Genomic DNA, 13,726 nt, shown 5'->3' on the forward strand with positions numbered 1-13,726 from the left:
TAATTTTGGGCCTTTCGTAATTGTATCTTAGTTATAATTTCGTTTATTTGTAGGCCCCTACACCTCTTAATCTGTGCACCAAATACTTATACTAAGAGCTCATTTGGTATTGAGTCACATTTAATATTAGTAGATAAAATAAAATTGAGACGAAAGCATATCAAAATATAGTTTTATATTTTTTGATAAAATCGTATAAAATATGTTATGGTCAACTCATTGCGTGACGCAGAATGTAATATTACGTATAAACATAAATATAATATTTTTTTTATAGAACTTTCTCAGTGCATGTAACTTAATTTTTTTCGTATTTTTTTTTTTCTGAGAGAAAGGTAGTATGCTACCCGTTTCGTTTATTTCTTTTAAAAATAAATTTAACTGAAAATATGAATCAATTAGAATTCGAACTTGGGACCTCAGTTACAGTGGGTTAGAAGAAACAAAGATTGATTCCAAACTTGTGGCATACATTTTCTTCGGCTTGAAGGTCAACAAATCTTAATTTGGGAAATTGTTTAATTAATTTGTTTCGAGAGTTGGGCCCGCACATGTGGTTGCATGATGCTCGGATCAAGTGCACTCAATGTATCTGTACTATGCGTCTATGCTTGCTTATAAATTAGAAAGCTAAAATTAATTATCTGGTAATTAATTTGCTCTTTTTTTTTGTTATCATATGCGTGTAACTATGAGAAAGTCTTATAACTATGAGAAAGTCTTATATATGATAATCACACCACACCATTTAGAAAATAATATTTTTTATTTAGGAATAAAAATATAAAAAATATATGTTTTTTAAAAATTTATGATGGGATGGATAAATCTCACGGACACATTTTGACTGACTGGAGAGGAGACACGATGTCGACATTATAACAGTCACATTCTATATTTTTTTCGTGTAAGCTAGTAATGTATTTTATATTACAAAGAAGAATTGACATGCAGAACAATTTTATTCCTATCAAAGCAAAAGGTTTAAATCATAATTAAATATAATTTATTTGCTTTGGCAATAGCAAAAAATATTCTGGATATATCAATTCCCATTACAAAATCATAGAATAATCACATGAAAGTTTCAAACTATTGATTTTACTTATAACAGAGATTATTGTGTACGTTTTTTTCGTTTGGAATAGGTGAATGAGTAGGAATGAAGAGCATACTGCTCGTAATAGTCTAACCAAACTAGCAGCTTACTGGTGGGTCATTTGGACGACCAAAAATGATACTATTCTTAAAAAGATCCAACTAAACCCTGTGCTAGCAGTCGATAAGTTTAAGCAGTTGACGAAACTTTAAAAACTTCTTTACCCAGCAAATCAGATTGTCTGAATTTTTTTTTTTTTTTTTTTTTTTTTTTTTTCCAGGCTCACGTTGCCTGACTCCTATAGTCTAGTTTATCATTCTAATAAATAAAGTGTGTGGCGTGCTATATTTTCCTAAAGGAAAAAAAAAAAAAAAAAGAGATTGCCATGTAATTAGCACCCGAAAGAATTTTGTTGTCAGTGTAACAAACACCTTATGAGAATGATGAGAACCTCTTGTTAATGCTCTTTAACCCAACTTATATTTTACCTGGGAAGTCAAAGGACGCGAACTCCCATTTTTTTTAATTAAAAAATTAATATAGAAATTCGAACTCTCTGAACAAACTAGATTGTTCTCAACAAAATAGTTTCATGCTAGATACTTTTTGTCGGTTATCTACTCTACTTGCTTCTTCTGGGCTAAGGCCCGGCCCAGATGCAGGCCCAAGGCCCACTGCCCAAGGCCTAACTCAAATCGTGCTTAGCTGGAGCGTTCATCCGAGCACGTCCAACAAACTAGTAAATGCCCCCGCACAAACAAAAAAAAGAAAAAAAAAAGAAAACAAAAGAAAAATCGAATCTCCTCGTCAAAAGAGAGCATTAATTTAAAAAGGGTTTCGAAAGGAAGAAGAAAGGAATAAATGGTCGCCGTGTTCACGGAAACCAACAAAGAAACGTATCACATCTCTTGACCCAGTCGAATCCAAAAACGAAAAAAATTTAAAAAAAAAGCAACCAACTCTTATATATAAATTAAAATTCCACCATAAATAAATAAAATAACCAAAAAAAAAAAAACCTCCTCAAACTATCACTTAACAAACTCCTCCTTGGCCGGCAAATTTTCGTTTTGGAATTTGGTTATTTTGTTGTCTTTTCCTTCGTCTCCCTCCTCAAGAGTTTTTTTCTCTCCCTACTTCATGAATAATAATCCATCTTGTTCTTAATATTTCGCCATTGTTGGAGAGCTCATGGTGCCCATCACATTCCTCTCTTTTTGCATCCTTGCTTTCCCTCCATTTCTACATGCATTGCCTAATAAAGGTAAATAAATTATGAGCCCCTTCATAAACCATTTTTGTAGCGCATTTTAAGATTGATCAGTTATATGTTTAAGCTCCAGACGAGATTTTTACGTCCATGAACAATTATAGAACTAAGGAATGCAACTATGTTTTTAGATTTAGTATTTCTGAATATGTTGGCTATTCAGTTTGTAAGTTTTCGCTGTCGTCTAATTCGAACGCTGGTATATAAATGCAGCCTATCGAATAAACTGCGGTTCGACGAATTCGCAGACCATCAACGGCCTTGAATGGTGGCAGCCCGACGATGGATTCACCAAAGTCGGCAACGTTTACAACCTCACCACCGTGACCGTCTCCCCCGTGCTCTCGACTCTACGTTACTTCCCCGATGCCTCGGCGCGGAAGTATTGCTACGTGATCCCGGTGGTGAAGGGCGGCAGGTACATGGTCCGGACCACGTACTACTACGGCGGCTTCGACGGGGGGACAGAGCCGCCCGTGTTCGATCAGATCGTAGAGGGGACGACGTGGAGCGCGGTGAACACGTCGGAGAGCTACGCGGGCGGCCTCGCAGCCTACTACGAGGTCGTCGTGGCCGCGACCGGGAGGTCGATCAGCGTGTGCTTGGCACGGAACGAGCGCACCACATCGAGCCCGTTCATATCGGCGCTCGAGCTGCAGCAGCTGGAGAACTCCATGTATAATTCTACAGATTTTACGGCGTACGCGTTGAGCACCATTGCTAGGCATAGCTTTGGATATAATGGCTCCGTTATCAGGTAATGGAGATTTTAAGTTATGTGTGGAAACTTTTGTTGTTGCATGGAAACTTTTGCTGTTGCAGAAAACTGAAATGAGCTTAAAATTGTCGGCGGAAGTTTGAACATGTGACAATTAGTAGTTCATTAAACCACTCTAAATATGAGCTGTTTAACTAGTTATCCAGCCGATCAATACAACCGAAACTGGGAGCCATTCGTCGACGATGAACCGGTCGTCGAGAGCCAGTCGAACGTGACCACGTCGGACTTTTGGAACCTCCCGCCGGAAGTGGTTTTCCACAGAGGAATAACAACAAGCCGCGGGAAGAACCTCACGATTCAGTGGCCGCCGATGATGCTACCCGACGCAAGCTACTACTTAGCCCTATACTTTCAAGATAACCGGAGCCCGAGTTCACTGAGCTGGAGAGCCTTCGATGTATCGGTGAACGGCTCCCCGTTCTATCGGGGACTCAACATTTCGACCGCGGGGAGCATGGTCTACGGCCCGAATTGGTCGCTTTCCGGCTTGACCCAGATCACATTGACACCTGATGTGAATTCCCCTGTTGGGCCAGTGATCAATGCAGGGGAGCTATTCATGATTGTTACACTTGGTGGAAGGACACATCCTAGAGATGGTAATTGCTAATTAGATCCTCATTCATTCTAATTATTTCATCGTGATCTGATAACACCTTGAACATTAAAAGTTCATATTTCATCAAAAAGTGACAAAACATACCATGAAGTTGTTGAATGTTTCATTTCAAAATGTGCTATAGTTCGGATAAGACCGGCGTGTTTTTTCATTTTCTAAAATATATTTTGTTTCACTTTCTTTTTGCAGTGATTGCGATGGAGGCACTAGCAAGAAGCTTCAACACTCCACCACCAGATTGGAGTGGAGATCCTTGCCTGCCCAGACAAAATTCATGGACTGGTGTGACCTGCTCCGAAGGGAAATTCGCGCGAGTTGTGTCCTTGTGAGTTCTCCTTCTTTTCTACGTGAGTTTGGATTTTTTTTTTTTTTTCTTGCTCCTAAGGTGGGAATATTAATGATCAATTTGTTGCAGGAATCTGACAAACTACGGTCTCGGAGGAGGATCGTTGCCTTACAATATAGCCAAGCTAACTGCAATTAGCAGCATGTAAGTTTTCTTCTTGTTTTCCTTTTTTCACACTAACAAATGTAAGAGATGTGTTAAGATATGGTCATTTGAATGTTAAAATTAGCTCATAGAAATTTTATGTTTGAAGCTGGCTTGGAGGGAACAATCTCACCGGCACTATTCCCGATATGATCTCGCTTAAACTGCTCAAATCCTTGTAAGTCTAAACTCTAAAGATCTCGAATTCTCGCAACCAAAAAAAGAAAGATCTTGATTGTTACCTGTGTTTTCTGCTATGTTTTATTTTCTTTGCTCTTTTCTTACATTGATCTTTCTTCGCAACTGAAGGCACTTAGAGAACAACCAGCTCACGGGATCGATCCCTCCATCTTTAGGGGAGCTCAAGAGACTTCAAGAACTGTAAGTCAATCCGATTCTATAAGTTCAATTTGATTCTATTATAGTTTTTTCTAAAAAACTTTTATGGGTTTTGATTTTGCCACACAATTTGCATACTATTGACGAGATCATTTTGGGCGCGAGTTTGATGAGTAATCTTTATTGTTGCTGGTTCGCAGATTTCTTCAGAATAACAATCTACAAGGCCAGCTTCCGGACACTCTGAAATCCAGAAGGGACATTAATATTCGGTGAGTCTTAGTCCATTGTTCAGTTTATTTTTAAACTCTTCACGAAGTGATTATTCCCATTTAATGACATTTGATTCTTGTGGGTCTACAGGATTTACCCTGGAAATCAAATTCACTGAGAGCAAAGTGTTATGCAAAGGCGAACGAAGTGTTCAACCAAAAGGAGATTGCATTTGCAGAAACGATTAATCTGGAGTTTGTTGCTAATAATTAGAGTGAAATTCATCCTGCTGTTGTTACACTGTATATGTTGTTTTGCCTCTTAACTGTTTTGCCTCTTAACTGATATTGATTTGATTTGTTGAATGTACATGGACTTGGTGTAGTTTTATTTTTTTGTTGTGGTACATTGATTACATGATTTGAAAGAAAAATGTGCAGAGATTGTTATTATGATACTAGCTATGCGATTTCCTATGTTTATCCACATTAACGTTTTTGTATTAATCCATATTGGGGTGAAAGTATATAGGATGCGTTTGGTTCGCGCTATCTTTTAAAGATTCCTAGTAATCTAATGGGAATAAAAAAATATGACGGTGTTTGGCTAAACGCACTAAGTAATCTAGTTGGTAATATTGAATTCACTTGGGAATAAGATTCACCCCAAAGTACTAATCTCATTCCCTTGAGGGAGGGTGGGTATCCTCATATTAATGGATTGGGGTAATCATAATATGTCTAATCTCTTTCTTTCTTCCTACCCGCCGGCTAATTGATATTATTTTTCTTTACACTCTAACCTTATATCTCTCTCTAAACTTATTTTTCTCTCTAAAATTTAACTTTTTTTTCTCTCTCTAAACTAAGCTCTCTCTCTCTCTCTCTTTCTAAAATTTCAACTCTCTCACTCCCTCTAATTTCGACTATATTTTTCTTTCTATTTTTTTAATTATGCTCTCTCTCTCTAACTTATACTCTCTCTCCCTTTTTTCTAAAAAGATGTTGAAACTTTTGGTAATATTATATAAAATTAAATAAATAAATAAATTAATTAATTGTATATTTTTTGTAATATTAAATAACATGGCTAACTAATATTACCGTGCGAACCAAATACAGGAATTCCACATTCTTAGTAATAGGATGAATAGGAATAAGATTCTCGGATATCTTTTATTCCTAGTAATCTTTCATAATGCGAACCAAACGCACCCATAGAGATATGTTCGTCCATTTTTTAGTATAACTATAACTAACTTCTCGTGCTATGTTGGGCTTAGCCCTTATAAATGGGCTAGAGTTTGATCGGGCCCACTGATATGTCCCAAAAGGCCTACCAGGCCAATTGGTGGCTTCCAGGTGGCCTCATTGGAGGCATTTGATCGGGCCCACTGATATGTCCCAAAAGGCCCACCAGGCCAATTGGTGGCTTCCACGTGGCCTCATTGAAAAGGCTATGGGCTTAGGCCTGGCCCAAAGCCCATTGCCGGTCTAAAGCTTAGACCATTTGGGAGGTAACTTCACCGCATTTTTCGAGGCGTCTCACTTTTTATCTTCATTGGCTCTCGCGCGTTCGTCCTTCTCCGTCTCGCTCCCTTCGAAAGCGGAGGCGAGAGGGATGAGACCCCTCGCCCAAACCCTAACCCTAGAATGTCCCTCCCAAACCCTAGCTCCCTCCTCTTCCTCGCTCCCAAGCCCGCGCTCCCCCTCTCCTCGCCGCCGCAGCTACCCCTCCACCGGTGCCGCGCGGCGGCGGAGGCCTCGGACGCCGCCGCCGACCCCTCCGACTGGTTCCGGCCCCGGCGGTCGCCGGAGCCCGACGCGAGGATCGCGGCGCGCGACCCCGGCGTCCGCGTGAACGCCAAGGAGGAGGCCAAGGACGGGGGCGGGGGGCGGAAGCAGAAGAAGAAGTGGTGGTGGTGGTCTCGCGATCGCGAGAGCTACCTCGCAGACGACTCCGACGCGCTACCGCTCCCCATGACCTACCCCAACTCCTCCCCGGCTCCGCCCGAGGAGATCGATCGCCGCCTCAATTGCGATCCCGAAGTTGAGGTTAGTAGTCACCGAATCCATCTACCGGCTAGGTTAGGGTTCTTGTCCGTGTTCATGTGTTTTGATCGTGGTTTGATTTGCCTTCAATGTGAAAGGATTGTAAAGAGGTGGTGTATGAGTGGACGGGGAAGTGTAGGAGTTGCCAGGGGACGGGATTTGTGAGCTATTATAACAAGAAGGGGAAGGAGACCATCTGCAAATGTGTTCCTTGTCTTGGAATTGGTATGCTTCATTTCTCCTCCTACAAGTTACTTTATTTTGTTGGGTTTTGTAGAAATTGGTAGTTATCTTATGGCATCCAAAACTATGATTTGTTTATGCTACATTGTTTAGCACAATCACTTCTTTATAAGTGTATTGGTTGCTGGAGATGTGGCAAAGACTAATTCGTTGTTTCAAAGTCCGTAGTAGGACAGATGCAGAGCAGTGGTTTATGAAGGAAAAAGAAAATTATAAGTATCTTCAAAATAAACAGTTTACCAACCTACATTCATCAGGGGAAAGGGTAAATTGCTCCAGGGGTTTCAAACTTTTAAAGTGGCTTTAGTTTGAAAGTTGTTACAATTGTTTCGTTCGTGATCCTACCTGCTGAAAAAATAGTCTCTTTTTAATAGAAAATTAGAAATTTGATCAACTAATGAGCAATGAGAGATTTTTAATATGGAAGTTACGCACATATGTTTGTGGCTTCTGCACTATGCACTGCCTTGGCTATTTTGTGGGTACATTTTGGAATTTGGGCGTTCAGTGAAAACAACTATAAATAATCAGCATTTTCTACCAGAAATTTCTTGCCATTCTGCATCATGCCAAATTTGGTTTATGCTGAGTGAAGCTTGTGCCAAGTTGCAATTCGAGGCTTGTGGTCAAGTTCTGTGGTTAGCTATGGCTTCTCAAATCCTTTGGCCAACAAGCTGATGGATCTAATGTACAAACATTTGTGAAGTTGTTTGGATGGAGCAAATTTTTGAAGTGGATTTGGCCATGTGCATGTCAGTTATTGATTTTGTGGCATTGGCTTTCTGCTGTGCTTGCATTTCAGAATTTTTAAATTCTTTATTCTATCATTATTCTTAAATAAATTTGCTTAATCATTAATTTCTGATCTTCAATCATATGTTTAACCAACCTGTTCTCAGTATATTAATTTTTTCTGTTGAAGACAACTGAAATGAGCAGATCACTAAATTGTGCTATTAGCTGATTGTAGAATTCAAGTTTTAGTTTTTGATCAGTTTTTGGTGATAGTTTGTTCTGGGCCTGTTGGTTGCTTTCTTTTCTTATAGTACAATAAAACGCCATCTTCTTTAATCATAGGGAGAGATATATGTTTTTTTTTTTTTTTAATTCTGAATGAAATGTAACTGTTTAATTGTTTGTTTGAAATTAATCAGTCATACTCAATACTCATTTGTACAGCCACAACATTTTACTGAGCTGTTATAATATAGACATGTACCAGAAAACAAATTGTGCATTGATGAGTTACCAAAATTTTTGTGAATTCCAATATGGATCGGGATGGGCTCCACTTTTATGCTCAATTCCTCATGTGTTTATAATACATTGTGAACTTTTGTATGTCGATCTCCATGGTAGGCATTGTCTTTCAAGTTAACGTTTTATTTTGCCAGAATCTGGAACTATTTCACCTCTTTCATTGTTTGTTGCTTCTGTGGAAACTGATTTTGCTCTAATGGCATATTAGTTAGTACAACAGGATACTTTAGAGCCACTGAGGCTCAAATAGTCTATCAGGTAGTCTTTCTGGTGCAGTTGCAATAGCTCACATTGATTCAATTTAAATATAAGCATCTGGTGCAAAAACAACTTTGCGTCCTGTCAACCCGAAAGAGTGCCTCAAAATATTGGTTTTAGTTAGAGATAAGAGAAAGCTCATCCTAATTCTTTGATCATCTTGTTAGCGGTGCTTTTTCTTGTTGATCATGTTGTATATTTTTGAGGAAGAAATAATAAAATTTTTTGAGGGGATTGACTAAGTCATATCTTTTTTTAGCTTCTGTTTTAAGTGTTTTGTCTCCCTGATATAGTTAATTAACCTTTTAGCTTTCATCTATGTTTTGTTTCTTTCCTGGCATGTTAGCATATCTCATCCGCCTTTTTATTGCTATCTTTTACATCTTTATTTCTTGTTCTTTTTGTTTCGTTCTCGATAACATAGGGATGAACAGGTTCTGGATTCCTCTTTGTTAGTTCCTAATGAATCGCTTTTGCTGTTGGTTCTTCAGGCTATGTCCAGAAATTTACAGTCCGCAAGGACATTGATGTGATGGAAGACCTAGACAAAGGCAACGGGAAACCTCCTTAATTGCTGCTCCGATTCTTCTCTCTTGCTGTTGATCGGTAAGTTTTGGTTAGTGATCCTTACAATTTTCAAGAGCACGAGTGTTGCAATATTTTCTCATTGCAGGGAATCGTTCTCTTTTTGTACTCAATTTTGTAATAACAATTTATACCGCAACTACTCGCCTACAGTTTCTTACGGCCTCTCTGTTGTGGGAGCATAATTCCACGTTTAATCTGTAGCATACCTGTTGTGATTGAGGAGCTGTATACATTTTATGTTATATTTAAAGGGAAGCAAATCATTGAAGTTGAGGACAACTTTTTTTTGCTAATAAAGAAATTCTTACATGTGTTCTTGGATGTCACTAATGATCCCGCACAATCTCTCGCCTTCTTATAATCTCTTGGTATTTTATCTATCTTCCGCATGTGTGTTGTCACGCCCCAGGGTCCCTTTTCAGTTTAAAATAGGGCTAAACTCTTAACCCGGCTTAAGTATTTTGGGTGGTGGCAAGGCCCAAGAGGTTAAGAGAGTTAAGCGTCCTAGGACGGGAGCAGTCCTAGGATGGGTGACCCCCTGGGAAGTTGGGGTGTCACATGTGTCGTGTATGGGACTTTTTATCGTGCAATGTTTTGCACTGTGCCTTGCTCGGAAATTCGGAAAAAATACAATCTAAGGTGTTGAATGAGGGGAAAATCCTAATATTTACTTGCATTGTGTTTTATTCACGCTAAATCCTAATAGTTTTTTGTATGTGTATTAATATATTATTATTATCGAATAATATTCAAATATAAATTCGATTCCTATTCGAATTTGCCTAAATATCCAATTGTATCTGAACCTGTTTCTTATCCTACAAAAATTTATTATCCGAAATATATATCTAAATCCCAATTCAAAGCCCCAAAAAACAAACGTACCTGGCCGTTTTCACCGATGGTTTTGAGGTACTCTCTCTCTCTCTCTCTCTCTCTCTCTCATGCTTCTCATTTTTAAACTCTTTGCATCTAGCTTTTGATGTATGTTTCCACAACTCGGAGAAATAATTGCTTTTTCACTTATATGATAGTTGAATAAAATAATTTATATTTTTATAATGTAATATTTTTATCATATGTATGCCTTATGAGTGTATCAGTCTATATTAAATGCCATAAATTTATTAATCACCGATTTATTCTTGTATGGTTGCAAAATTATTGTACCAAATCAAATACATTAATGTAGTATCAGTAATAATTTGATCTACAAAAATTAGATTCTTGATTATGTTGAAAAAAAATGTTGCCTAAAGCGAAGCACACATTCCCTATAATTCAAATGAGGAATTCTTTCTAAGGAAAAGTTTCATATATCCAATATTACTTTTATTTTCAGATAATAGTGAAGCCTAAATATGCTAGAAGATCTGGAAGTATTATTCCCGTTAGCTTCATAGTCAAGAAGTACTTCTCTCTTTTAGAAAGGTGCAAAACTCCTCCTACTCCTACGTACTGATATGTTGGTCTATACTGTTCGGAATAATCAGCATGCTAGTATAGCAACAGCCTTTAGAAGACATTAAATATATTATAACAGTACTTTTAGAAAGCAAACAAATCTAATTAATGTTGATCCAAAGTTATAGAGGATGATTCCCCAATCCCCACAATCTTTAGGGGTGAATATATTCCATGGAGTGTAACTTGTACTTGACATACACTTAATATTATGTTCCATATGTAGTATTCGATACAGTATTATGTAGAAAGACCGACCGTCTCTAGAGTAAGTGGTAAAGGATTTGATGGTTGATACCCGAGATTCCAAATTCGAATCCTAGTTGATTCACATTTCTAACTAAGTTTATGTACTTTATATAGAAAGAAAAAAAAAAAAGTCAAAGAAAGGTATAGAAAACTAACTTGATAGCGATTAGGGATAATTGGATAACATTGACCCTTACGATCCCTTATTTTTCCGACTAATTACTCTGTTAGCTAGTACCTTGTGGTTCTTTTTTTTTCTTTTTTCTTTTTTGAGAGATAGGTAGCATGCTACCCGCTTCGTTTATTTCATTTAGAAAAAACTTAGCTGGAAATGTGAATCAACTAGGATTCGAACTGGAGGCCTCGAATATCAACCACTAAGACTTTGCCACTCGCGCTAAGGACGGTCGGTTCTTGTGGTTCAAATTTAAGTTAAACGAAGAAGGGGTTTTCTTGTGGTAAATTACACCAGGGGTTTTCTTGGGGTAAATTGCACCCATTACGATCCCTTATTTTTCCGACTAATTACTCTGTTAGCTAGTACCTTGTGGTTCTTTTTTTTTCTTTTTTTTTTTGAGAGATAGGTAGCATGCTACCCGCTTCGTTTATTTCTTTTAGAAAAAACTTAGCTGGAAATGTGAATCAACTAGGATTCGAACTGGAAGCCTCGAATATCAACCACTAAGACTTTGCCACTTGCACTAAGAACGGTCGGTCCTTGTGGTTCAAATTTAAGTTAAACGAAGAAGGGGTTTCTTGTGGTAAATTACACCAGGGGTTTTCTTGGGGTAAATTGCACCACTAATCGTGAAACTTTCCATCAAGTTTATTTTAATCTTCATACTTCCAATTTCAACAATTAGTGATTCCTAAACTCTTCAAAGTGTTTCAATTTAGTTTTTTCTTTTTTGTGGATATTAACTGTTAGAGAATAATTATTACCTACATCTAATATTAAAGAATAGGGATTAAATTAAAGTATTATCAAGGCCTCAAATGTTGAAATAAAAAATTTAAGGACCAAAAGAGAACTCGGACTCAAAGTCCATAGAATAGAGAGAGAGAGAGAGAGAGAGAGATACCACCTGTTTTCCATGTTTAACTTGACTCAACTGTACCAATCGTTCCTAGCGTAAGCGACAAAGGACTTGATGGTTGATACCTAAAGTCCTAAGTTTGAATTCTGGTTGATTCATATTTGCAGCTAAAATTTATTTTTTAAAAAATAAACGAAATAGATAGCATGCTACATTTCTCTCTCAAAAAAAAAAAAATCTTGACTCAACTGTTTATGGTCCAAAAGGTTTTGAAGCTTGCAGTTGAATGATTCTTGGCATTGCTTCTTGCAGCTACTTGGCAGAGGATACCATTCCAATTCTCAGTGACATTGATAGAATTAGGCCTAGTTTGATAATGTGATGAAACCGGCCATTTCTAGAGCAAGTAGCAAAAGGTTTGGTGGTTGGTATTCGAGACCCAAATTTAAATTCTAGTTAATTCACATTTCTAGCTAAGTTTATTTCTAAATAAAATAGACGAAGCGGATAGCTTGCTATCTATCTCAAAAAAAAAAAAAGATAAAAGATAAAAGATAATGTGATGAATAAAAATATAATTATCATTATGTATATCTCTCTAAATTTAAAAAAAAATCGTTTTCTCCCGTGAGTACTTTCCATCAAATAACTGTTACAATCATTAAATGCCTATTTTACCTCTTTTTAAAATGCATGAATAACCCTCAACTACAGGCTATTTCGAAGTAGCCTCATCAACTGGTCTCTTGTTTAGTTAACATTATTTAAGTTTGTATTATTTTGAATTAAGTTATTCTAATTAGTTAAGCAAAATATTTTATTAAATTTAGTGACTTTAATAGCTATTAGTTGTTAATTTTTCTAATTTTCTTGTGTTAAATAGTGATTACAATTTTAAATTTAATGTAGTCGCTCATAAATTTAATATAATTTACTTCAATCATGTTTAAAAAAAATTAAAAAGTTAAGGTATTATAACAAAAAAAATTGGCATTTTGAAATATCCCTTCAACATTATTTTTTGGTTGATACTCACCTAACTTTCAATTTTATGATTTGAATTTTTCTAGTTAGTTAAGTTGTTTTTTTTTAAAAAAAATCAATCACTCTATTAACTATTAGTTGTTAATTATTCTAACTTTATTTGTTTAAATATGCTTAAAATATTAAATTCAACAAAATCACTTTTGAGTACCAAAAGGATATAAATTTTGAAGGAGGTGCTTACGTGCTTTTCTTGAAAAGGATAATATTCAATATGCTATTCAAAACTTTAAAAATATCTTATTTATTTTCGTTTCGGAGAGCTGAAACATTCCTGTTGATTTTAATAAAATTTTTTCAAACATCTCAATTTCTGTGGCAACTACCATAGTAATTTTATAATATAAAAAAATACAAGTATTTTACTTTTTTTTTTTTGGATTTGATACAGTATATAAATAATATTTTTAGTCATCATATTGTCAAACTAGGCTGTAGCACTAGTGAGACTAGGGATGCAAATAGATCCGAGTTACTGGAGCTTCCGTCCCGATCGATCCCAAATGAAACGATAAATGAGAATAAAAAAAAATTAAAAAAAATGTAACTTGCTCTGAATCCTCCCTAATTTACCAAGTAAAGAAAGCGGGAGTTTTCTAATCTATCAAAAATCTGTTTCCACCGTGATTCCCTCAAATAGAGTGGTAAGTGGGGACAAAAATAAGATTAAAATAAATCCGTTTCGAATCCGTCCCGACTCCAAGAACAGTACGAAAGGTGG

The 13,726-nt window shown here is 36.7% G+C and overlaps 2 protein-coding genes across 2 annotated transcripts; both read left to right on the forward strand.

The window, feature by feature from the left end:
- Nucleotides 1,925-5,204, forward strand: LOC109706447 (putative leucine-rich repeat receptor-like serine/threonine-protein kinase At2g14440). Its single transcript, XM_020227259.1, has 9 exons — nucleotides 1,925-2,363; nucleotides 2,583-3,126; nucleotides 3,286-3,749; nucleotides 3,959-4,094; nucleotides 4,185-4,259; nucleotides 4,369-4,437; nucleotides 4,569-4,640; nucleotides 4,799-4,870; nucleotides 4,962-5,204. The coding sequence occupies exons 1-9, from the start codon at nucleotides 2,291-2,293 to the stop codon at nucleotides 4,987-4,989; spliced, it is 1,533 nt and encodes a 510-aa protein (XP_020082848.1). The 5' UTR covers nucleotides 1,925-2,290; the 3' UTR covers nucleotides 4,990-5,204.
- Nucleotides 6,352-9,537, forward strand: LOC109706448 (protein disulfide-isomerase SCO2). The gene is made up of 3 exons (XM_020227260.1): nucleotides 6,352-6,865; nucleotides 6,961-7,087; nucleotides 9,115-9,537. The coding sequence occupies exons 1-3, from the start codon at nucleotides 6,464-6,466 to the stop codon at nucleotides 9,192-9,194; spliced, it is 609 nt and encodes a 202-aa protein (XP_020082849.1). The 5' UTR covers nucleotides 6,352-6,463; the 3' UTR covers nucleotides 9,195-9,537.

The sequence above is a fragment of the Ananas comosus genome, linkage group 2, assembly GCF_001540865.1.
Source record: "Ananas comosus cultivar F153 linkage group 2, ASM154086v1, whole genome shotgun sequence".
NCBI lineage: Eukaryota > Viridiplantae > Streptophyta > Magnoliopsida > Poales > Bromeliaceae > Ananas > Ananas comosus.

Excerpts from the sequence above, each read along its gene's own strand:
- LOC109706447 (XM_020227259.1), top strand. The coding sequence starts at position 2,291 with ATGGTGCCCATCACATTCCTCTCTTTTTGCATCCTTGCTTTCCCTCCA. Across the intron at positions 3,750-3,958 it reads AAGGACACATCCTAGAGATG|TGATTGCGATGGAGGCACTA; the intron begins GTAATTGCTAAT and ends TTCTTTTTGCAG. Across the intron at positions 4,095-4,184 it reads TTCGCGCGAGTTGTGTCCTT|GAATCTGACAAACTACGGTC; the intron begins GTGAGTTCTCCT and ends AATTTGTTGCAG.
- LOC109706448 (XM_020227260.1), top strand. The coding sequence starts at position 6,464 with ATGTCCCTCCCAAACCCTAGCTCCCTCCTCTTCCTCGCTCCCAAGCCC. Across the intron at positions 6,866-6,960 it reads ATTGCGATCCCGAAGTTGAG|GATTGTAAAGAGGTGGTGTA; the intron begins GTTAGTAGTCAC and ends TCAATGTGAAAG. Across the intron at positions 7,088-9,114 it reads TGTTCCTTGTCTTGGAATTG|GCTATGTCCAGAAATTTACA; the intron begins GTATGCTTCATT and ends TTGGTTCTTCAG.